At 34.4% G+C, this 25,704-nt stretch overlaps 1 protein-coding gene across 1 annotated transcript; it reads right to left on the bottom strand.

Annotated features, from left to right (window-relative positions):
• Positions 1 to 1,395: 1,395 nt before the first annotated feature.
• On the bottom strand, positions 1,396 to 25,704 carry LOC147071781 (uncharacterized). The gene is made up of 17 exons (XM_085947109.1): positions 25,337 to 25,704; positions 23,055 to 23,148; positions 22,755 to 22,880; positions 20,643 to 20,761; positions 19,016 to 19,174; positions 18,211 to 18,399; positions 15,476 to 15,716; positions 14,997 to 15,192; positions 13,673 to 13,816; positions 10,497 to 10,848; positions 8,882 to 9,048; positions 8,432 to 8,569; positions 8,158 to 8,312; positions 7,130 to 7,315; positions 5,158 to 7,029; positions 4,212 to 4,331; positions 1,396 to 3,787 (listed from the first exon to the last, which is right to left on the bottom strand). The coding sequence occupies exons 1-17, from the start codon at positions 25,366 to 25,368 to the stop codon at positions 3,704 to 3,706; spliced, it is 4,374 nt and encodes a 1,457-aa protein (XP_085803235.1). The 5' UTR covers positions 25,369 to 25,704; the 3' UTR covers positions 1,396 to 3,703.

The following is a 25,704-nucleotide window of genomic DNA, read 5'->3' as shown; positions in this document are numbered from 1 at the left end:
GGTAATTCACCTATCAATTCATTTAATACTGTGCCACCTGCTGCAAATTACTACTTAACTTTGGTATGAAGCAATAATTGCAATATATAATATTATAATTGGGAAATATAACATTAGAAACGAATGAAACTCGGTGGTTGATGAGTTGATAAGTTAGGGTGTTCTTTTGTATTTACCATAGTACTTAAGCTATTCAACTAATTTGTTACTGACCAGTTATAAAATAGTATGCTTGACATGAAAAATGTGTTTCCCACAAAAGAAATCTGTCTGCCTTAGAGAAATGATTAGCCAAGTGCCTAAGAGTCGGTTTGTGTATGCGTCTTGAAAAGATTCCATCTTATACTGCCTCCAAAGAAACACAAAATGAATTTGATGATTCATTTTGTTCGACATAATTATGTTACTTCTTTACTTATAAAGTGTTGCCTGCCGCAATTACATCAATAATAATTATTAATTTGATTTAAAAAAAATCATTGAACGCGAAAGACATGATTGATTTATAAGAAAAGATGTAACATAGACAGTATAATAAGTATTTATAATAAATATGACGTATTTAAAATATAGGAATAAAAGTAGTGTAGGTATAATAATTATTAATATAATGTTCAGTCACCTACGTCCATTTATGATCGTAACTTTAACAGTATGTTATTTCGAAAATGTTTGTTTTCCGTATAGGATGATAATTTGTAGATGTGATGTTTATTTATTTAATATTTTAACTAATTTAATTGATGACCCTCGATGGTATGAATTGTAGACTATGTTTGATACACTTTTTACTTGTTCGAAGGAAAACATTTGACAATTTTCAGGTAGGTATTATAATTTATTAAGACTGATTACTTTGACATGGAAAACTTAATTTGCTTCATATTGAAGATTTGCAATATTGGGTGATAAGAAGTTTCCTTCTAAAATCTATCGATTGTTACATATTATGTTTTCTAAGCACTGAATTTATCATGACCCTCTTTTCGCTCATTAAAAATTTTACTTCTCATTAAATTCTATTTAATTAATGTTTATATTTATTATTGGAAATCAAATGCCATAATATGTAGGTATTGCATAAATTATTAGTGAGACAATTCCGTGTGAATGGATTCTGTGTATTCTAAGCAGGTTTAATATTATAAAATGTATCTATCTATTTTACATGTAAACGAGAATGGGAGCTCCATTCCAAGATTTCCTAATGTTATTTAGATATTTGCCGGTGTTAAATATAATAAATATATATGTCATACATCAAAGCTCCTCAGGAAGGAGTAACAATTATTCTGTTGTTTTAAAATTGCAAGATAATAAATACTTCTGAATATTGAATTTACCAGGATGTTGGATTGTGCATGGTATATTTTAAATCAAACTATTATAGTACGCCTTCATAATATAATGTTTATTATTTCTTAATTGTAGAGAATAATTCAGATGCAATAAAATTACATATTCAATTATTTGGAAACTGATACAATTACTTGAATTCAGCTTGTACACATAAAACAATATTAATGTTTAATAAAATATATCATTATTGTAGCCAGTTTCTTTAATGTTTCCCTGTTTTTTAACCTTATTATTTTTATTTTAGTACAACCGAAAGCAACAATCAATAATAATTATTAACAATACCAGCGATGTCATCTTAACACATATTTCTTTATGAGGAATGGTTGTTACCCATAAACTGGACCCATTGATGCTCTGAATCACAATACATTGAAAAAAACTCATTCCGGCCTTATCAGCAGATTTAGAGGCAGGACGTGTTCTGCGGGCACAAATAACAATGTAACAGTTTGGTATAAACCTATGTTAAAAAGTAAAACAAGACTAGACAGATACCAACATAATATTTTAAGTTGCTCAGTACTCTTTCAAAACGCCTTCAGTGGAAATAATATTATAATATTTACAAATCTGAATGAACATAATGAATATTTGGTTCACAGCCAAACAAGTAAAAAATATGGAAAAAAAAAATTACAATATATACTGACTGGCTGGTGATCGAGAATGACAGTTCGACTAAAACTTCTTGCCCGATGAAGTATGACAGTAGTATTCAGTGTCATTAAATTTTTTTTAAACGAAATACTTTTTAATTTAGGATTCCATGAAATAAAGTACCTAACATAAGTCTGACATTCACACATGAAGCAAAAATGTAATATGTACATACATTGCTTATGAAATCAATTAATTTCATTAGTGAAATTATTCATACTCTAAGACTATGGAAGTAGGATTAGACATTAATGTATATATCATTCACTTTAAATTGATTACATTTAAGATATAACAATAAAAGATACATCTTTAAATGCATTTAAAACACTGAAAGGGTATGAAAAACTATATAATTTTGAATGTTTATTACAAGACTACAACATCGGTGCCTACATAAGATTACTTTTTTTAATATGATTTGGTCAATCCACTCTAGTAATATCAATCTGAATCAACTAGTAAAAATAATTATAATCCTCTTAGCTTAAAGTCTGTACTATTATATAGTCCATTATCATACTACATACATTATGTTTCCTAACTACATACTGCAAAAAATTAAATGTTGCCTTAAAATTATTAACAGGTTTTTTTTTTTTAAATAAAAAGGCTTAACTTTAAAAAAAAAACTATAACACTAATCTAAAAAAAACAAGAGAGGAAAAAAAGGAATTATGGCCTGTTCAAACCATTATTGTCTTGGAATCCATCATAAGATACTTAAGCAATCGGTTTTCATATTATGTATATGTTGACCGTTTTAATTTTATCAAACATAAAATATTAATGTCAGAAATGTCATTTTCTCCGACCAGGAGGGTGGATGAAATTTCTTAAACCCTTAAAAATAATGTGGCACTGAGCGAAATAGAATCAAGCCATATAATTAACAACTAACTAAATGTTAATAAAAATATTTTTAACATAATATATTGTTAAATGCTTATCAAAATATTCCATTCTGGCTAAAAGTTTCATAACTGATACACATCAAATAAATGTGACTGAAAAGCCAAAAATAGTGGTTTGGTCATAAATCATAAAATTATTAGGCACTACGCTTGTTAAGAAAACTAAAAGAAAGACACATAAATATGTAATACATTAAATTTAGAGAAATGAATATATAACACTATTTTGATTTAAACATGGAATCATTATTTATAACTTGTGGATGTTTATAAATTAAAAAAAATAGTATTGACGACAAAAGAGCAACAAATATGCATTGGTAACAATGGTAACATCATAAAAGGTACTTGCAATAAGTCTTACTGGCTATGATGACAACATTACACTCCACTCACATTTAAACGGAGTTCTCCTTCACCGAAGCAAAGGGTCAGTCTATAGTAATTTTAGTATGTAGCTTGATTCAAATGTTTCATTGATTCCAAGTTACTTCGGTGGTAATTTGATTCAAAAATTACACCAGCCGTCAAGCTGAACCTTCCAAACATGGAAAAATGCTTTCCAGTCAAACATATGAAACATTTCTATGTCAATCGATAATTTTGTAAAGCCGCAATGGAATTACGATGATGCTTTGAAAACGAACTCTATAAGTTACAAGATATCTCCGCATCTGTTTCATTTATTTTTTCGCATTGTAAAACAATTCGCTGAGAACTGAATTGGGGTAGAACACAGAACCGTCGAGGGTTCGATTGGAGGGAGTCTGTCATTCATTTCCTGAAAATTTGAACTGCTTTTGCTGCTCAAGGAGTCTTTCCAATGGTGAAGGACCCGGGCCAGACCACAAACTCTGAAAATATATCAAGGAAATATAGATTATTATGTGATATTCAGTTGTCTTTGATTACAAAAATAAATAAAAATGTGTAAATAATAAATAAATATAAATCCCCATGTACATATTGAACAATATTTACATTAATACTGTGATGAGAGGCATGGTATGGTTAGGTTAGGTTAGGGCACTTTATGCGAGGGTCCTCTCCTGACTTAAAAAAATCTGTCCAAAATCAATGTCGAGGGCTTTTTTTAAGCTTTCCTTTCAATTTTTTATCTAGGATTTTGGGTCTCTTTTCCGGCTGGACTCCAATGCTATGGATACTCTTTCAATGCGGTAGCTATGTCACTGAATGTGAAATGTTGGTGTACTATTTTTAACATAAATTAAAATAAATTTCAATCATCTGTTGAAATACAATAACTGCACTGCGCACCTGTTGTGGAAGGTTTCCGGCTGAGGTGGTAGGAACGCCGGCTACCCAGCTTTGCGGAGTGCCGCTGAACAGAGAGTAGGTGTTGCCGATCGGATTACCGGATGCGACTGGTTCATTGAACTGTAAAAAAACAAAATAGCAGAAGATTAAATTAAATTAAATTTTGAGACAAAAGCGATAATGACTGGATAATAAAATAAGTGAAAACATTTAACATTTTTCGTCAAAAGCAATTTGTATTGTGAATAAAAACTAAAGAATGTGAGACAATCATTCATTTTGTTAATACACCTACTATACAGCTTTTTGCTACAATGGTCTTTTTTTAATCATGGTGTAATGATTTTGATTTACAACCCAATTTTTTCATTCACTGCTGACTAGATAATGACTTTTTAATTACCACCTTTAAAATGCACGTTAATTACATCGATCGGCCGCCTGGTTATTACGCGCCAGGTGCGTCTTCAGCGTCCAAAGTATTAAATACATCAAATAATAGTTCACAAAAATATACAGTGAGATAAAAATACATACCTATGTATTATGTTTGTAGAACCATAAAAAAATTCGAGCAAATCAACAATTTGACATGGAAATTTTTTGAACGGATGCAGAACAATAACAACCTGCATCATAAAATGAAACATTACAACATCTTATCGGCTGATGGCCGCAAAGATTTATCAAAAGCGTTATCTTATTTTTCACTATAAATAATTTATTTATTATTGTAAAGGAAGTAATATGACTTCGAAATAAATAAAATGCTAGGAGTGATGAGTCCTGGAGTGATGGAAATTGTATGGAAATAAGTGATTCGTTATATGGCATTTAGCTTCACAGTCAACATTCCAGGAACATATCTCGGCCGTAGAGCGAGGCATTAGTGTAAAATAAAACTTATGTAATTAACAGTTTTAGTGGCATGAATAAGTATACTTACCGAAAACGAATCTTTATCGACTATCTTTTTAGTATCAGTTTGAGTATTGGTTATAGGGGCTTCAAAACTGTTGGACGAGGCCCCGACAGCATCCAAACCGAGATGTTTAGGTACAAATTCCGGAATGCTGGCGGATAGGAGGTTGGCGGTGTCGGCGGGCAGAGCATGTTGCAAGTCTCTGGTTAATTGATGGCCGGTTTCGCTGAACATGTCGGAACTCGCTGATTCATTATTTGACATCGCTCCAAAGCGATCGATGTTTCTCGAAACGTACGGGTTGTTACCATAATCTGCATTGCCAATATGAGAGGGAGGCTGCTTAGAAATCCCCCCTTGCTGCTGCTGCGGAAAGCCGAATTTACTTGTAAACTGAGGATACATGATGGGACTGTAGGAATTCTGATTGCCGTAACCTCCCGACGACTGATTGTAAGCTCCCGAGAAATTATTTGCAGGAGAATTGTAATAGTTGGAGGGCTGCTGTGGATATTGAGCGTTCTGATGCAGCTGTTTATCGAAAGGAATATTGAATCTGGAATTCATCTGAGCGCTTCCTGTACTGATATTTGCATTCCTGTTCTGCTGCCCGTAGTTGGGTGAATTTGTTTGCTCTCGGTAATCTAAATGAGATCTCTGATCGATCAACCGCGAGGGCGAATGTTGGCCATAGTAGTTGGGCGGGTAGTGCTGTTCAGGATTAAAATTGTGTTGGTAGTTAGCATCGTAGCCGGGATCGGCGACTATTTCACCGGTGGCTGGTTTCCACCAAGAGTTGGGTGCGTGCGGGGCGGCGGATCCTGCCACCCATGACGCTTGAGTTTTGTTAGAATTCAAAGGGACATTTTGCAACGAGGGAGGTGCATTTCTGTTATCCTGCATTGAGCCGTATCGGAAGGAGGGTCCTGTTTGATCGTGCATCCTGACTCCATATTCTTGACTGCCATTCTTGTTCTTGTATAGATTGGCCAATCTTGGCGGTAGATTATTGGTTCTGAGTGAATTGGTCTGATTGTCTCTCTGCGGAGCAGCCTGCAGAGGATTATTGGCTCCGGATGGAGACATATTATTGTACCAATAGTTATGTCCGGCGGCGTTGGGATCTCGGTGATTCATGTAATGATCAGGCATTGGAGTCATCGTGTCGCCGGACATCCCGTGTTGTGCCGTCTTCTGCTTCTGCAATGCGACCGAACGAACGTCAATCTCTTTCGGATTTACCACAGGCAGAGTGATCCCACCGTGATGATTATCCGGTACGTTGAAAGGAGCATAATATGCAGGTTTGATTTGATTTCCTGGATTCTGTTGACTGAACACGCCTAGGCTGCGATTCATTTGAAAGTCATCAAGAGCCAAAGGTCCATCTCCTTGATAGGGGGGACGAACGATCGAGGAACCATCACTCCAAGGAATATAGAATGGGTGGTTTAACATCATCACACTATCGTTGAAATTTTTCTCAACATCATAGCCTTTCATAGTTTGATTCTTACTCGGACTGGATTGATACTTGGGAACTGGCTGACCGGACGAATTAACCTTTAAATCGTGCGATTTATCATGTGATTTAGCAGCCGGGGAAGTTTTAGCAGGCTCTTCCGAGCCGGCCTGCATTTGTTCAATTGATGTCACTTCGGTCTTGGACATTTCACTCGAGGCAGGAATTTCCGTATTGACGAGGTGAGGATAACCAGCAGATTTATCTTTAAGCGAGAGTATGCCGCCGGTCTTTCGGTCGGTTGGCAGAAAATTAAGTGACTTGATGGCTTTCGGTTGAATGATCTTCTTCTTATCACCGATATCTTTTACGCCGAGAGGAGAAATCTGGTTCGAATAGATTTCCGGTGTAGTAACAGGAGTAAGAAATTTGACCTGGAAATATATAGTTGGTATTAGATTAATGTTTTTAATATGGATAAAAATGTGAGTAAAATAAAATTCTGCACATCAATAAGTATAACACAGTCCACACCTGTTTCCCAGACTCCTCTTGCTTTTTCATGATGGCCTGCATTGCAACGTTAGTCCTGGATTTCCTTCCCTCTCTTTTTAAAGACAGTTCTTCTTTATCTTTTGGAGTAAGCGGGTCCAACAGAGAACTAATATCCGTGCATATGGCTCCGTCTTGAGATACCGTCGATGAACTGCTGCCCGTATCCTGGTAACAGTGAATTTTGAAAATAACCCATTAATCAATAGAGCATAACATAAGATATTATACAGCAGTAGTGTAGAGAAGCAGGAGCGCACCGAGTCTGCACTCCGGCAATATAGAAAATCATGTTGTTGTTATTTTTAACTTGGGAAACAAATCGAGAACATAAATATGTATATTCATACCACATAAATTGGGAGTTAAATTCGAAACAAACAATTAAGCAGTCCAAATTGTAGGAATAATTACAGTCTTTGCTCCTTCCAGCACTTTACCCAATTTGGTCATTCAAACTCAGCTTATGTTGATACACAGACTACATGGCTATATTCTTAAAACAAGATGAGAAGGGAGGTATGTAGCTGAAGTATTATAAATAATTAATACTCCAGGACTTGGTAATTGTGCCGCAGAGGTGGCCATGAGCTTTTATAATTTTTTTTTTCACGAAAACAGTTTATTCCACGTAGACAATTATAATAAATACCCTTTTCTGTCGGCGCATTGGCTTTTCGATCCAATAATCGTTAATTGAAAATTTGAGATTTTCATACATTTTGATGCACCATTATCACAAACTAAGATTATATGAGGTAATATTAGGTTGGGGTAGGTTAGAAGATTAGGTTAGGTTTGGTTTGGTCTAAAAAGAAAGTTGTAAAATCTCATGACCACCTCTGCGGCACATTTACCCAGGACTTTTTTTATTTAGCACTAAACAGCTGGATATCAGGGACCATGTTTGTTCCATATATCAATGTTGAGATCCATAAAATTATCGACATTGCAACTTTTTGTGGTGTTTATAAAACTAGCATCTTTTTCGTGGTAATTCAAAAATATACCTGATTATCGGCGGTGTCTATTGTATAATCGCCTGCTGAGGAATCACGTTCTGGAGAAGTAGTTTCGACGCGAATCCCTCGTGAGAGAGCCTTCTCTCCCCACGCTCGTTCCAAAGAACCTTGGGGTTTTAAAATACCTGCACGTTTCTCACGAACTGAAACAACAATGAAAATTGTTCTAATTTCACTAAGAATTAATTCCACCCAGGATTTTTTAAATCAAGGTAGATTGTTGTAGGTACATTGTCTAAATGTCATATATTTAGATAGTCACCTTTTTCTTTAAAGTCTGCTTCAGATATAACAATGGGCGGAGGGATACATGATTCTTTCAACTTAAGCTGTTCACCAAGCAATTTATCAGACCCTGATTGCTGTCCAATTTTCAATTCCGTATCACTCAAGTTATCATCTGTAAAAAAAAGTACTTTCATTACGTAAAGAAAAAGAATAATGAATATAGATTTAGGTACTCTATTTACAATCAACACTACTTACACAGTTTTTGCTACACAACACACAATAAGACAATAAGTAAGGCATTCCGAAAATGCAAATCATATTTCTTTCACTAATGAAAACAAAAGAAGCCCAATTTCATTCCATGGATATACATATTATTCCTAATTTGAATTTCTCAGACAGCCATCAGAATAATACTTATAGTGTATGTTGCAATCACAGAGAACGATACAGAAATAATAGACAAAATGATGCATTATACCGTCACGGTTGGATGATGAAGCTTCAGAAATTTTTAAGTCCTGTTCAATATTTTCATGAAGTCTTTTTTCGCGAAGCAATGACAACTCTTCAATTGCTTTGAGTAAATCAGGATTAGATTCAAGAGTGTTTTGAATCGGAGTGAACTTTTTAGCCCCATTGGTGTCACTGTAAATATATTCAATTTTACATGATTTATAATAATATTTATTTATTTATTTATTTAAGAATACAAAACATTGTGGACATAACAAATCTAAATTCAAGACGTACACAACATGAGATTTACATTATAAGTCAAACATTACCCTCACAAGAGAGAAGAGAATATAGAAAAAGAAATATATATATAATAACAATAATAACAAAAAAAAAAAAAAAATCAAAACATACTTAAGTATAATTTAATACAGAAAAATATAATTTTTGAGAACGGAAAATATACAATTTTATACAGAAAAATAGTTTCAAAAATAAAATGCAAAGTACATCATTGAAAATGTCTATGTCTTTAGGGAGCGCATTTACTAGTCTTGCACCCCTCGCTAATGGTGCCTGATAGGCTTGACGCGAGGAAACGGTTCCAATCCAGAATAAATCATGACTGCGACCACGTAGGTAATTGACAGGCGCATGGAAATTCAAATTCATTAGGACACCGGGATTGGAAACCATCCCTCGCGATAACAGGCAAAAGTGTTTCAACAGCAGAAGAGACCGACGAGATTCAAGAGAGTGAAAAGTAAGCATGCCTTGTAGAAAGGCAGTCGGAAAATAATCATCTGACGAATTATCGAAAGGAAAATAGTTAAATGTTTTAAAATAAAGACATCGAAGAAATTTCTTCTGGACGCGTTCTAAAATAAGCTTATAGGAAACCTCATAAGGACACCAGATAATCGACCCATATTCAAGAATGCTACGCACTAATGAGACGTAGAGTGTACGTAATACATTAGGATTCTTGAATGGTTTGGATTGTCGCATGATGAATCCTACAAGCTTACTCGCACGTAGAGCCGTGGAAGTTATATGCGAGTGAAAGGATAATGAAGAATCAAAAATTATCCCAAGATCTTTCGCCTCAGATTGACGTTTTAAAGAATTTTTTGACATAATATAATTGCATTTAATCGGAGTTCTTGACCTAGAAAAAGTAATACAAAAGCATTTGTCAGTATTAAATTCTAATTTATTCTTTTTTGACCAACTTTCAATTGAACAGAGATTTCTCTGTAACATGCAACAGTCCAACTCATTGCGAATTGGTGCATATAATTTCAAATCATCCGCAAAAAGTAAAAATTCTACTCCATCCATGGCTTTAACTATATCATTGACAAATATGAGGAACATAATTGGTCCAAGATTTGATCCTTGGGGAACACCTGAAAGAGTTTGAAAGACTTCAGATGCACACCCAGCGTACTCGACATATTGACAATGATGCGAAAAATAAGATTTGAAAAAATTTACAAAATTAATAGATCCGCCTACTGCACACAGTTTAGTTAAAAGAATATCATGATCAATATAAGTAGATATAGAAATATAAGTACTTCAACCGATAAATAAAATATTGTTACGAAGTAGATAAAATATTATGTATCACTAACCTAACACTGATATACTCGACTCCATTATCTTTCTGATGTAGAGCCAACCACTCTCCGAGCTCTATCAATCGGTGAGCTCTCAGGGAATCGATAAAACTTTTTTCCTTTTTTAATTTTTCAATCTCAGCTGTAAAAAACCTGCCATGTTTTTTTTTCAATGCATATTCCTTTTCCAAATTCACGACAATTTCCTCTTTCGACAGGCCTTCAGCCGATTTGAGAAGACTCACAGAATTATTAGTGGTAAACAACGGTGATGATGCACAGTTGGTATACTTGAGCTTAGAAAAAGCTAAATCTATGGGCAGATATCCTTGCAGCTCCTCGTCTTCCGGCAATGGGATGGTGTCATCTGAAAATGTATTAAAATATACCATCATAATATTATCATCACCCTAATTTGTCAATACTCATAATTCAGCATTAGACTGAAAATTAAATTTTGATGCCCATGTAGAAGTTTTCAAATTTGATACTAAACTATCATAAAAACAGGAAAAAAAACAGCAATTAAGGTATAACATGATAAGCTATAAATATAAACTACAGGAGGACCTCGACTTTTGCACATAATTGGTTCCTGAAAGTGTGTGCGAATGTTAAATGTTCGAAAGTAGAGGGAAGTAAAAAAAAAAAACTGTAAGTATTTTAAAATATTTATTTATCAAGTAAATATACGATGTTTAAGAAACATATTTAAGTGGGGTTTGCGGGTGTTTCCCTTAAAAAGTTATCAAGAGTTAACTGTTCTCCACTCTTCTTTTTCTTATTTTAAATGGTAAATTATTAACTTTACAATATTACTTAACTGCTGGCACGAAATGTAAAGTAAACCAATCTTTAAATATTAACGCAGTAACCCAGGCTTTTTTTATTTGATTACCAAATGACTGGAAGCAATTCTTTATCTTTCCCTTTCAATGCTCTGGGATTTTCTGGTTAATAAATTAACATTGGCATCAATTTTAAATCACCAGCTAAGTTTCCACCAAGAAGCAATGTCAATCGGTTTTTAGAAAGTAGAAGGTTTATGCCCAGGGGCAACTGATTCTTCCTTGGATAAGAATGTACGACTAGGCATTTTTTCTAAAATAAACCTGTTTCATCTACATTAAATATTTGGCTAGAGGATTCTCCATCTTCAATAATTTTGGATAATGAGGAAATAAATTCTTTTGCAGCATCTTTATCCGCATCAGCCGATTCTCAAGTGAATTTAATATTATGAAAAGAAAACCTCATTTTAAAATTGTTAAACCAACCGTTACTTGCTTGAAAAATCGTGTTCGAATCTTCTTTTAATCTAGCCTTCCAATCTTTGTGCAAACTAAGAGCCTTCGCTTGAATAATTGAAATACTCAGAGGGATATCTTTTTGATGTTGGTCATAGATCCATGATGACAAAGATTTTTCCATTTCATCCATATCTATGCCGTGCCGTGTCTTTTGGAAACAATCTTTAAAGATATATTTCCACAATTATCACAACATATCGTAGACCTGTTTGTATCATACGAACGTCTGATTGATGCAAAAGATTCACCGCTATCAGAACGTCTAATAATTTCCCTCGTTTGTCATTTGTCTCGATCGTGTGAAGTTTATGAGTCCTTGATTTCTTTTTATTCGTAGCAACACTGCAGTTTTTCCGTTTCTCACTCACTAAACATATCCTAGCTAGCTCACAAGCAAAGTGACAGGTGTGAGCAGGATGCAAGTGATGCAAGAAATACACTTGTTTGTGAGCAAGCGAGGGGGATATCTTTACCCCACACCGCGACGTTTTAAAAAAACGATTTTGCGAATTGTGCAAAAGTCAAACGTTCGAAAGTCGAGGTCCGCCTGTACTTAACTCCATCAGTGTTGAAAAATTGAAACGCACACTATCTACACCTTATGTTTTGAAATTATCATTCATCACTCTATGCTAGGCATGTCCAACATATGTACATATGTAGTCTGTGATCTACTACGCTTTCCATTATAAGTCTTGGTTTTCTTTTGGGCCCTAATTGCACCAACAATTAAATTGTTATTCTACTATGCCTATTGTGCGACAGTAAGAGGACTAAGCATGAAGAGTTACATATTCTCTTTCTCTCACTCGTGTAGCAGGTCTTGTGTGTACAAATATGACTCAAGTAATACGACGAGGTCACGTGGGCTTCCTCACTGTTAATGACATTCACATAAGCCGATTAAGGAAACAAAAATAGGAATAGTTATTGCTTTCTCTTGAAAATCTCAATAAAATCATATTACATATATTACTACCGAATGAATAAGTTTTTTAGTGCGATCAACCAAAATCCATCCCGCGACTGACATTAAACATGCCTGTTCTAGCCCGTAATAGTGCAATTTTGCTGAAAAAGACTAAGTGCATACAGATACTGTACCTAAATTATCAAATCTCCCAGGCCCGACCCTACCTTTTGAGTCTATTCATAATAGAAAGTTGCAATTCTTAAAACAATAAAGCCGTAAGTACATTAAGATTAAGAGCATGAAAGATCTTAAATTGCTAGTGTTATTTTTGGAGATCAATTTTGAGATGAAAAAAACTGATATTCTAATGAACTTTAAAATCCTCCTTTGAAAATGCACAATGAATTCCAGTTTTTAGTTAATTTACTATTAGTTACAGATTTCCCTAAGTCACTTGAATAAACAACCATCGAGTAAGAAGAAATAGGTAATACAGTAAAACCTCGTTAATACGAATTCCATGGGACCGCAAAAACGAAAAAAAATTCGAATTACGAAATGTATGGGGGAAAAACATAACAATTTTGAAAAAAAAAATTTTTGATTTTCAATTATTTCGTTTCTGATCATAACTGATGTGCCTACGGAATTGGGTCATAAAATGTCAGGATTATTTTAATTATCATCATAAAATAAGTAATTTTTGATGTTTTAAGAAAAGTCTGTCACAATTTTCAATGACTGGCTCATGAAATAGTGTACTTTATTACGATTTATTGAATATTTTTATATGCCAGGGACTCTGAAATCATTTCGAATTACGAAATTCGAATTAAAGGTATATATATGAGAATAATGTTCAACGGACTTTTTTTTCGGGAAAATTTCGAATTACAGCGAATTTCGAATTATCAGTGTTCTTACTAACGAGGTTTTACTGTAAGATACTCTGTGTAATGTGTGCTTACAGTCTTCTGCTGAAAAGTCCTTGATAGACTCTTGTAGACTATTGAGAAGAGTGCAGAGTCCAGGCCACAGTTGTAAGCGAGAAACAAATGACGGTTCCTTCAGGACATCTGAATGCAACCGAATCCACTCCATCAGAACTTTGACTGGAAATTAAAAATGTATTTAATACGTTTTATATTTCTTTTGAATCGAAGAGTTTGAACTAGAACTAAAGGGATACTTAAGATTTTTTATATTACAACAGTGATTTGTCGATAATATATGTTTTATATAATAAACAGTAGACGCTCGGTAATCCGGCATTCACCAATCCGGCACGTCCAATAGTCCGGCATTTTCCAACTCAGCTCTCCTGCTCTATAATCCGGTAGGTTTCACATTAAACTGCCGGATTACAGAGCGGAGAACGGTTCGCTCGGCAGTTCGGTGCCTGATAATTCGGCATTTCCGACAATCCGGCATAGGTGAAAAAATATGGGTGACAGAATACCGAGCGCCTACTGTACATATATATATATATATATATACATATATATTTAGAGTGTATGTATTATGAACTTTTAGTATTACAACACTTGATGGCGATTGTACAGCTTTTATAGCATGGTTGAATTGATAGCCGTAGAAATAGAAGTAGAAAAAATACACTGAAGTTAATGAGCCCACCAAACCACAAGCCCCGCAACACACCAGGTCTTAATCGGGCGTATCATGGAACGCTACGTTTGGAGGTGAAGTATTATTTTTTTATGACGGGGAATGTCTCAGGAGTAGTTACCCAAGACTAAGGTCGCCATGCACTCTCTCGTGTGCTTGTAAGCTGAATTTACATGACTTTAAAAGTGTCCACGGCAGAGAGGATCACATTGAGGCAAAATTAAAAATTGTAAAAGTAACAAAAATTTATACAAAACTGCCAATGTGAAGGATCTTCACATTTTATTTTCTAAATGCAACAAAATTGGCCTTTGTGGCAACCGGGTCGGACGGTCCGATAGGCCGTTGGCTAGTTGAACCGACTTGAAGAGCTTTTCCCTTTCTGAACACGTTTTAGGACAACACATTTTGTACAATTATATTGCAATTGAAAGATGGTAGCTATAAAATTGAAGTTATAGTACGCATCTCTACTGGACTGTTTTGCCTTTACATTATTATTGGCCGGAATACAATAGATGCAGGTTCGAATCCTGCCCAGTGTTTGATATAACCATTACATTCTTAATATCGCCTGCTGTTTATCTTACTCAACAGAGTAAGAACGTTGTATTTGGAGATTCAATAGAGGTAGGTAATGAGTAAATATATTTATAAAATGCTTACCAGCCGGCAGAGCAGGGTACGGCAACATCTCCTGTGAGTCTCTAGTGTGAGCAGGCAGTAACAAAGCGGCAAGAGTGCCGGCAACCAGTTCCATGGACAGGTTCAACACCTTTCGCTCGTCTTCTGTGAGAGCAGACACGTCTAGTTTGTGGCCATCGGTAATAGAGTAAACTGCATACAAATCGAGGCAACACATCTACAAGTAAAAAAATTGTATATTTAGAAAAGCCTCAAAAACTTTACTATCAGAACAATCTTGGACACAGTAGGATTCAAATGCATATCTTTCGCTTACTGGGTGAGTAGCTCATAACCAATAATTAAGCAAATTAACTAAGTTATCTCGTCTTGAATAAAATTATTTTAATTAGTAAAATTATATAATTATTATGAATTTCGTTTGAAAGGAATCAATTCAAAATTTCAAAGACAGTAACTGCCTACTTAATATCCACTATGATTAGAATCAAATATGTAACCTTTATAATGGTATCAGCATCAAACTCATCCGTAGCAACCAGTGCAGTGAGAGTTGAGCTCAGTCCAGATACCAGTTCCTCGGCTTCTTGAAGCTTTTCACCCGATTGCAAGCGATGGTGGATGGCAATGTAGCTGTTTATATACGTGTGAGTGCTCAATCGAGCTGTTGAAATAGAATTATCAAGTCCTGATAAAGATAGAATTCCCTTTATTGGAGATTTAACATCATTCTCTGCAGACCTGTTTAAAAAAATATACGTAACATGATTTTTTATGTTTCTTTAACGGTTTTCTAGTGATTTAAAAAAAAAATGAATTCTTGATCAACATAGACTAAATCCAAGTAGACAATAAGAGTATCATTTTAATTATTGATGTTATCTGTTTTATGACAAATTTTGGAATGTTAGATGGATGCCATTTTTGACAGGTGGTCAAAACGCTAATTTCTTGACATACAGATGATTCCTTGTCAGCAAAAAATGTTTACATTGTATTGACATTGTTTAATATTTGTCGCTGTTCATCTTTTTACTTAATAATATTGTGTCAATATTTATAACTAGGGCCCGGATTTATATGCTAGTGCATGTTTTGTTAGGGTGTATGCACAGCTATGAGAGTTGCACAGAAATCTGTTTTGAAAGACACAGAATCCAAAAATAAAATTTTATTGTGCATATAAATGCATATTTGAGACGTTAGAGCATATTTGAGACATAAGTGCATATTTCATAAATAAATGCATATTTTAGAGCTTTTGAATGTATAATTTTAGTTTTTTTTAATTATTTTATCGAAATATAACTAAGTTAGGAAGGAAGATAGTTTAGCTGCACTTGCATTTTTAATGCCATCTCCGAGCTGTGGATTTATCAGTAGAAAAAGTGAAGTCAACTCGGGTACTATTATTTAAAGTTTGCGTTGAGAGGTAGTTTTCCGCATATAAACAAAATACTGACAGACAGTGGCGGCCGGTGGTTTCCAAAATTGCTTTCATTGGGGGTGCACTCAAAATTTTCTTACCTTATTTAAAAAGCATATCAATTCAGCGTTGTTTCTGTTTAGCGAACACCTCAATCACTTCTCATTAAAGTCTTGAACTGTTTGTAAAAGTTTTTTCTCAATGCTTACCACAGGTAGACATGTTAAGTCAGTCCTGATTCATGGTAAGTATTTCTGAAAGACGATTTAATTCTTTTAATGGTTGAAAAACACTTTTCAATTTCCACAGATGTCATCGGACCATCCTTTTTTTATTCTGACTCTTATTATTATTATTGATAAAGTCTACGTTTACCGACATCATTTTAAAACACATACACTTCACTGATTGAACTATAATTATAAGTATTAAGTATTATAAATCTTTTATTCAAAATTTATCATTTTAAAACACATACACTTCCCTGATTAAACAATAAGTATATATATTGTTATGAATTTATTTTTATGAACAAAACTATCGAAATAACGTGACAAAACACCTAAAAAAGCCGACTATAACGACGACCGCAGAAATCATACTGAATTGTATGTAAGAAATAATATTTGAAGAAAATATTAAAAAAACAAAACTATCGATTGTTTTGAATAGGTAGGTACGTATTTTTCGACTCTCGACAAATCGTCAGTTTCTTCGTCTACAAAAAGCAATAAAACTCCAGCAAAATGCCTGCATTGTTAAAAATATGACATCATGTTATACATATTCACTCACTATGAGAAAGAACATGGTAACTAAGATTTAAATTTTTTATAAATTATATTCAATATTATATTGAATAAAGGATTGATCTAAAATATTTATGTTGATAATCAATTTGTATTCAATATCAGCCTATTTTCAATGAATTTATATGAGATTTAAATACTACATTTTTCCGCGTAACTTTTGAGCTGCGTCCCTAATGGTCATAAAATTTTGTGTATTCATGAGTTATTTATCGTTTTCACGTGTCGGCTTGAACTGTTATTACCCAATGTAATATGAACGGCAAACTAAAATCCATATTTGTGCGTTCCGACGAGCGCACGAATTCGGTGACTGTTTACTGAGTATATGCTTTTGGTATAAATTTACATGGATTAAATTGCGATAAACGAGTGATGACTTATGAATAGCATTGTTGCACATTGAGTGATGTTTAGGAAAAAGCAGTGCAGCGCACATGCATGGTGTTAGAGGAGCCGCCGCTGCTGACAGATGCATATGCAGAAAAATTTAATGCCAGAGCATAATATTGAAAAAAATAATGTATTTTTTTTTCGGGCAAAAAACAGAAAATAGTATTTAGGAATAGTAGTGTGTCGTTTTTGTTTTTAAGTTGTGTTTGGTTTACATTGCATTTATTATTCAATTATTTGTATGTACTTGTGAAAAAACTATTTTGAAAATTGTAATTGATTAACTTTATATTCTTTGTTTTTGTTTTTTGTTCTGATATCGTATTATGTTAAAAATTTATTAACTAGTTATTCGATTTTTTGTCGGTAATATTGGGTGAAGTGGATATTTATAATTATTTCTCACAAAAAATGTCAATTTTTAACTGCATATTTCTTCGGTTTTAGTGCATATTTTATTGATTTTAAGTGCATACGTGCATGCATATAACCATGTTTTTTGTTGCATACAAATCCGGCCCCTATTTATAACATACATCCCGGGTTGATAACCAGTTAATTAAATATTCGGTTTTTACCTAATTAAATACTTGAGACAGTGACTGACCTGTCAGTAATGGATGATGCTGCTGCCAATGTTCTAGCCAGGTTATTTGCGGCGGGTGGAAAAGGGCCACCGACGGCCAGACCCCTGGCATGGTAATACGCCGCCCCCAGTCGATCACCTCTCGCAGCACGCAGCAACCCCAGCTGGTTGTAAGGCTGGCCATTGCTGGGAGACACGCTCAGGGCTTGCCTTTAATACAACACGAATGACAATTCAACGCCTATTGCCTTTATGAAATTCGTCAAAAAGAGATGGGTAAGTGGAATTGACTGTACATTACATTAAATATATCACGTTCGCTAATAGAAGAATGTTTGCTTCTAAAATTGTGGATGTAAATCGATTCAATAGATCCAATGGACCCAAAGCATGCACCTAATACTTATAATACTTATAGAGGTACCCAGATTCATATTGGATTGTAAAGCCAATGGAAAAAAATGTAGAAGTGTCGATGAGAGGATATTTTTATGACAAAATAATAATTTGTTTTAGATTTATTTTGGTATGAGTATGTATCTAAAATTACCCTTACCCTCTCTCAATTTCAATATTCGAGTAGAGCTATATTTTATGTTCTACTGTCTAATTTGTGATAAACAGTATTGACAATGGGTTTATATATCTCAAAACCGTTAATATTGCCAATTGAAAATTATTGTAGATTAAAATAAGACTGTTTCAGATAAAGAGCTTGTACTATATACATGTAGAGGGAATCATATGAACTTTTTAAATTACAACATTTGATATCAATTCCAGAATGATTGGTTGAATTGAGACAAATTAATAAAAAAGAATTTACCTATAAAAGGAATCCGCATGCCTCGGCTGTCTGCTATAACGTGCCAGATCCCCCAAGTGTACGAGGCAGTGTTGGCAGATGTACCAACACGAAGCCGGCTGAGGTGGTCTGCATGCCACAAGAGACTCGATATCACCCACGGGATTCAGAATATTGCACCTGAAAATAAATCAGAATAGAATTGTAACGTTAACACTGTAACTAACATAATAATGCATCAGTGGGAGATGTGAACTAATACATTATTATACGCACACTGAAATTTTATTTTACTTGACACAACATGGTCATAAATCAGAACTGCCATTAACGTTGCATTTACTCACTCGCACATGACACGGAAAAAACTCTCATCAAAATGATTAACAATTATTGTGCATTAGACAAAGAAACAGTGATTCTGTCTCAGTGTTTAAGAAATAAGATAAAGAGCGGAAATATTGGGTACATTAATAAGCAATTAGAAATATACCAATGCACAACAAGCCAATTATTGCTGGAAAGATATTTCTTAATCGGAAATGATATTTCATTATGGTCGACATTGATCACTCTCTCGTGATCTAAAACTGACCATCAGACCAGGGAATCCAATCCTGAGCCAAAATTTTGATCCCAATTTGACGATCCCAGGATCACGAGACTGGTCACGGGATTGGCGTTTTTTTCGATAGTTAATATTTTTTTTTATTTATACAAATAGCATTGATAAAATCGGTCAAAAATGTCGACTATAATTTATACTATTTAAGACATTTAATGTTAACATTGTGTACGTTCAATCGTGGAAATACATGAGTTTAGTGGAGTAAATATTGTTGTAATATAGGTAATAATGTTAAAGTAAAACAGTTTTTTTTTGTTTATCTAAGAAAAGATAACATTCATAAAATTCGGCGTAGAAGTGCCTGCCTGCACGTCCGTGGCACTGGCGGTTAGACGCCGTTCGCGTACCAGAACGTCAGTGGCGTCTAGCTGGTTAAATTAATGAATTTATTATTTTTCTGATGTTCTTACGATTGCGTATGACAAAATCAAAAATTTGTTATTTATTATTCGTGAGCATCCGGCATTTCCCCCTGTGACATGTGCAGGTACATACACTTCACTAACATAAGTTTGTACACATACTAATTGATTGTGATTGATAAAAAAATCAATCCCAAAGGTTTCGGGATTATGTTTACTAATCCAGGGATTTATAGGTATCAAAAATTGTCCGGGATCCCCTACATCAGACTGTGTGGTGGTCGTGTGTACCTACTAGCATTAGAAGTGATTGGTGCACTGTAAAATAATATGGACTCTATGTCCCTATGTTACTTTTTGAACAGCACACATAAGTGAAATCCTGCCGTTCGCTTCCAAATTTGTTGCATGTGACAGCAGTTTTTGCTCGTTAACATGTATACATATCGTCACTCACAATCGATAAATAGAAATATAGGATCTTCACACCGATACAGTGATAAAATGGAAAGGTTACACGATTTAAATTTCGTACATTCATTCATCTGAAAGTACTGTATATGAATGTATCATAAATATACAAAATTCTTGGTTAGTACATGGACATTACATCATTAAATTATATTACGATCGGCATTAATAAATAGTTGAGTATTACCTGAACGGCAGGATCAGTTTAAATGCACTGCATATTTGATGTAAGAGGCAGACGTAGAAGCCGGTAGCAGATTGGAGTACCCATGACAGCATTGTTTGATTCTCTGCTCTTTTCGGATTCTGAAAACATATCACATATTATAACATTATAACTACGTCTTTAGATAATTAGTTTTAATCCTAAAATCAATTTGCATCAGGCAGTCAATAATATTAATGCTATAAAGTATTAACAACCTAACCTCGTGTAAACCCCAATGTTACAAAATCTCAAAACCACCCTCAGAAAGTATTGGATTGATTGATCCTTTTTCTAGGTAAATTTCTCATACCCAGACACGTCACACTTTGAGTCTAGCGATAAACACCTGGCCAACAGGTATTACTGAGTGTGCACATTTACGAAATATTGTGAGCTGTCACATTTAGAAGTGGTTATCGAATATGTGCGACCTAACAGTCATATTAGAATCGCTAGTGTCCATTTTTGTAGTCCGTGGTGTTTTGTCTTTCGACATGCTGCATCAGAATATTAAAGCAAACATTCGATGCCCCAAATAAATGCATCCATTATTCATGAATGCAACTTTGCATGAATGTCGGAGGAAGGGGTCCAATTCGTTGATAAGGCTGTTCGACAGCCAAAAAAACGGGTGACGATCTTCAGTCATGGGGTACTGACGAAGTGGAAGAAGACGTAATCTTCCATTCACCTAAATTTGGATTCGAAAACATCCCCCTCCAACATTTCTCTATTTATATAATGCATTGCTGACATGAGAGACAATATATTATAATGCATTGCATTATCAATTGTCATGTTATTTACACATGACACACTGTAATTCATATGGCAACAAAATGGCAAAGGACAACCTGAATACGCGTGCGCACCACGTTAGTTTCAAGGAGTTCGTAAACTATTTCTGGCGCTAAACAAGAAAGCGGCTTTTTAATATGAAGGCGGAGCGGGAGTCGGTCTCTCAGTTTTCATCGTTCAAACGAAGCAGACGTCTCTCTTAAGTTCCGAGCCAATGGAACCGGGGCCCATGGCTTCGATTTCCTGACGTTTTGGAGACGTTGATTATGGCCAACCGAAGGACGTCCCCCACAGGCCAGGAGATCGAAGGAACCCCATGGTCCCGACACGTTTGAAGACGCACTCCTCGATTCCGTCCTGGAAGGAATCGAGGACAGCGAAGAAGCTGAAGAGCATATGTGTATTTGGTATTTATTGTTACTTCCTTTACGTTACGGTCCACCGAACTAGCATTTGATTTTTATTCTAAAATTGTCTGAATATTATATTACGTTAGGCGCTCGTAATTGATTTGACTAATTTACACCTTTATACACTGTCGCCCGCAAGTAAATTTTATATATATATTAATTATACATCTGTTAAAGTTCTTTACACGCGTTTTATTTAAATGACCTTTTATCAATATTGTCTCTATGCATTTCATAGAGTGGCGCTCAAATCCGAGATATCAAATAATTCCATTTTTATGTCTTTTATTAATACAGGAACATACACGAATGAGTGAAGTAACCGGACAGGTAACTGAGGTTTTAGAGGTATTGTCAAACTACCCACGACCCTGCATTCCTCCAGTCTCATGCTCTCCGCACTCCTATCCTATCTCCACGCTCCATATATGACACAATATTCTAAGAATGATATCATAGTGTTGGTATAAATGAAAACGTGTCTTATCTTAATGTCCACACAACTGCATCTTCAGGAGTCATCAACATTTATTGTTATTTTTGAGTAATCTATTTCTACTCTATTTGATTTGTTGGATTAAAAACAATGATACATTTTACAAAAAAACAACATAAAGATTGTAAGCAATGAAAAAAAATTTACAAATCTTTTATAATTTACTTGTTTAGTTTATAAAGAAAAAGTTATTGATATTATTAAAAGTAAAAATAAGTATGTCATAAAAGTTGAAAATTATTCAGAATTTGTTGTAATAATTATTGTTAATACATATTTTCAAACATCGTCGGCGGTTATCATAAAAAAGGTAGAACTAAAATTAATAATCCTACTGTGGGTGATAGAAATTAATGTATTGATTGATTGAACCTATTATTTACATACCTTCTTATCTTTGGCATTATTTTGCAAAGTTTCGATTTGATTTTTAAATCCTAGATTCCAAAGATCTTGTTCAACTTTTTTATCAAGACCATAATCCAAATCCATCAGCAAAATACTCTTGTAAGCCTGAAATTGAAGAAAACAATATTATAATATTACAGAAACAAGAATAAATGTTGCAATATGGTATCAACTATTTATTTCATTACCATACTTGGTAAAACCGAAACCTATGCGAATTTATTTTAAAAGTGTCTCAATGAATAAAACAGTACAATACAATATAATAGGGGTGAATACCTTCTGCAGCTGTGCTAAAATGAGGGTCTGATCCGAAGGAGTAGGTATCGTTCCGATGCCTTGCACCACCTTCTGCTTCAACTCCTCCGCTTGCCTACAAAATTATTACATCCATCAATTTATAATATGAACTTTAAATCCCACAGCATTATCGAAATTCATAACTGGAGATAACGTGCGACTACATCTGCGTAAAAGAGTCAGATATATGTACAGAATGAATAAATTGACTCGATTCAATTAGATTTTAATAATAAAAACATCATGTGATTGTTTGAAAATATCTCGATTCATTCACGCCGTATTCTAATAATCATATTATGAAACTGATAATGATAATAAAACCCTGATAAATGGAGTTGGAATAACCAAAATTCTTTAAAAAATAAGATAAACCCACACATTGGTTAAATGTGCAACGCTTATAGTTCTCTTCTCAAAAACGCACTATGTTCTGTTTACAATGCATGAAATAATTGCGGATAGTTTTATATTTTACTACCCTATAGCGGTAGAAATTTTTATACAATTTAAAGCAAGGATTATAGTAAAATATCCAATAGAAAGGTCACCATTAAGAGTATATACACATCAATAATTTGGTAGTGCTGTACCTAATTCAAATATGAACGCACAAAGTTACGCTAGCCATGGCTGGTGACAGTCTCGTGTTGTCACTGTGTTTATTAAATTACACTTTGTGTTACTGTTGGCAGTGCGGACAATGAGAGATAATAATCTTCAGTCCCATTTTTAGAAGCATTTATTTTGAGTTCGCTGTGTGACGAATTTGGTAACTACTGTGCGACAAGATCTTCTTGGCTATGTGTTAAAATTGTGAACTAACATGCTCCTCCTATTTAGTCGACGACAGCGACTTCAGGCTATTGCCTAAATCTTCTTGTTGGACAGTACTATCATTCCTTCATTCATTGTCTGAAAATATTTAAATATTTCGCCGATTTGGAATAATAAATGTTCTTCCAAAGTTAACCTATCGGATAATACTATGACACAGCACTGTTGGCCTCAGCGGCTAGCTGTACACGATAAATTCTGATAATTGGGATTTTTGTTGCGAAAGTACATGTTGTGTTGAGAAGAATCAACAAGACGAATCACCCATGAAAAGCCTTAAATATATTAAGAATCATGGCAGGGCGCACTCAAGAGTCAACACAGTATGTTGAGAAGATGAGAAATGGGGGGTCTCTGGTAAGCAAGCCTGCAAGTGCGACCAAATACAAAGCAAGGAATTTCTATTTTCACACAAGGCATGACCACTAAAATACAATTTCAATGAGATTCTACAAGTTGAAGAAAATAGTATTGCCTTTGCTAACTTCTGGGGCGAAACCCTATGCACATTGAAGACCTGACACGACGAAGAAAAACAAATAAATCAAGTAAAGACACAGTACTCCATATTGTCAAAAAAAGCTTGAAAAACAACCCGTAATAACAAACACAATTCAATCCGAGCTACCGATGACAGAAACAAATGATATGAAAACAATACTTAGCGGTCGCCGAAATTTATTCATTACCATCTCTAATTGAGATATAAAACAATCTACTGTAACCCAGAAACAAATGAAAACTTATGGCACAAAACCCACTGCAAGGGGCAAGGTGGTGCGCCCGCACAGTTGTGTTAAGAAACTGTAGCAAGATTGTTCATGGAAAAATTCACCTATTGCCACAAGCAATTGTTACGCTTGCTTCTGTTATGATGTTTAGTTTTTATGACATACAATAGTTACTTTTAAATTGTCTAACATGGTATAACAAAGTGTAGCATACATTTATTCTGATTTTTTTCAATGATATGGAACACTGTATCTTCACTATAAATTAATTTACATGGTTAATAAATAGTCGCAATTAATTTCTTCACAAGTCAAGATGATCATTAAATAATCATAGTACCTATTGAGTATTTGCTAATGAATGCCCAACGCGTTCCCATAGTGCCTCAACTGGGTATGTAGTGGGTATACTCGGTGAGTATAGCATAAGTAAAGGGGATAAAATACGCCCCCTCGGTATGAATTGTATAACATTGAATAATTTTGATTTGTAGGTACATTTAAAAATGTGAATATCGGATTCATTTTGAAGTATTTGTTTGACAATTATAGAGTAAATAATGTATGTACATTTATTGAAAATCAAATACAGCTCATATGGTAGGATGAATTAACATGATGCAAGGTAATTCGGTAATCCCAGGATGATTCCAGGTGGTAAACATACATGGAAAAAAGTCTAAGGGCACTTACCTAAAAGCCTGAACTGCAGCGTTCAAAACCATCTTATTCTGTATATGTCTCAGTCGATACAAATTACAGAACAGTTGAAAATGTGTTGCTTTAGTGAGTTCTTTGTAATGGTGTTGTTTTCACATGTTGATGACATGCGTTATTAGGTGAAAATATTATTGAGTTTACATCGCACACGCTTGTTGACCGTATACGCGGGACCCATCATAGTTTGATAACATAACGCAAAAATAGATTACACCTGGATAAATAACCAGATTATTAATTGTTAATTGTATTATTAGAAAAGCACCGGTAACGCACAGAAAAGTTTTTCGATCGACGGGTTTGTCATAATTTCTGACAAATTGACATTTCAATTTTCAAGT

This window comes from Rhyacophila brunnea, unplaced genomic scaffold, assembly GCF_057557595.1.
Source record: "Rhyacophila brunnea isolate RB1 unplaced genomic scaffold, BYU_Rbru_1.0 scaffold_2, whole genome shotgun sequence".
NCBI classification, from domain to species: Eukaryota; Metazoa; Arthropoda; class Insecta; order Trichoptera; family Rhyacophilidae; genus Rhyacophila; species Rhyacophila brunnea.
Note: the sequence above shows the minus strand (reverse complement) of the source record. Positions and strands in the feature narration are given on the sequence as shown.

Coding starts and splice junctions, on each gene's coding strand:
- LOC147071781 (XM_085947109.1), bottom strand. CDS start 25,368: ATGGTTTTGAACGCTGCAGTTCAGGCTTTTAG. Junction 15,193..15,475: donor ATGCTGATACCATTATAAAG/GTTACATATTTG, acceptor TTTTACTTGTAG/ATGTGTTGCCTCGATTTGTA. Junction 8,570..8,881: donor TTCATCATCCAACCGTGACG/GTATAATGCATC, acceptor TTTTTTTTACAG/ATGATAACTTGAGTGATACG.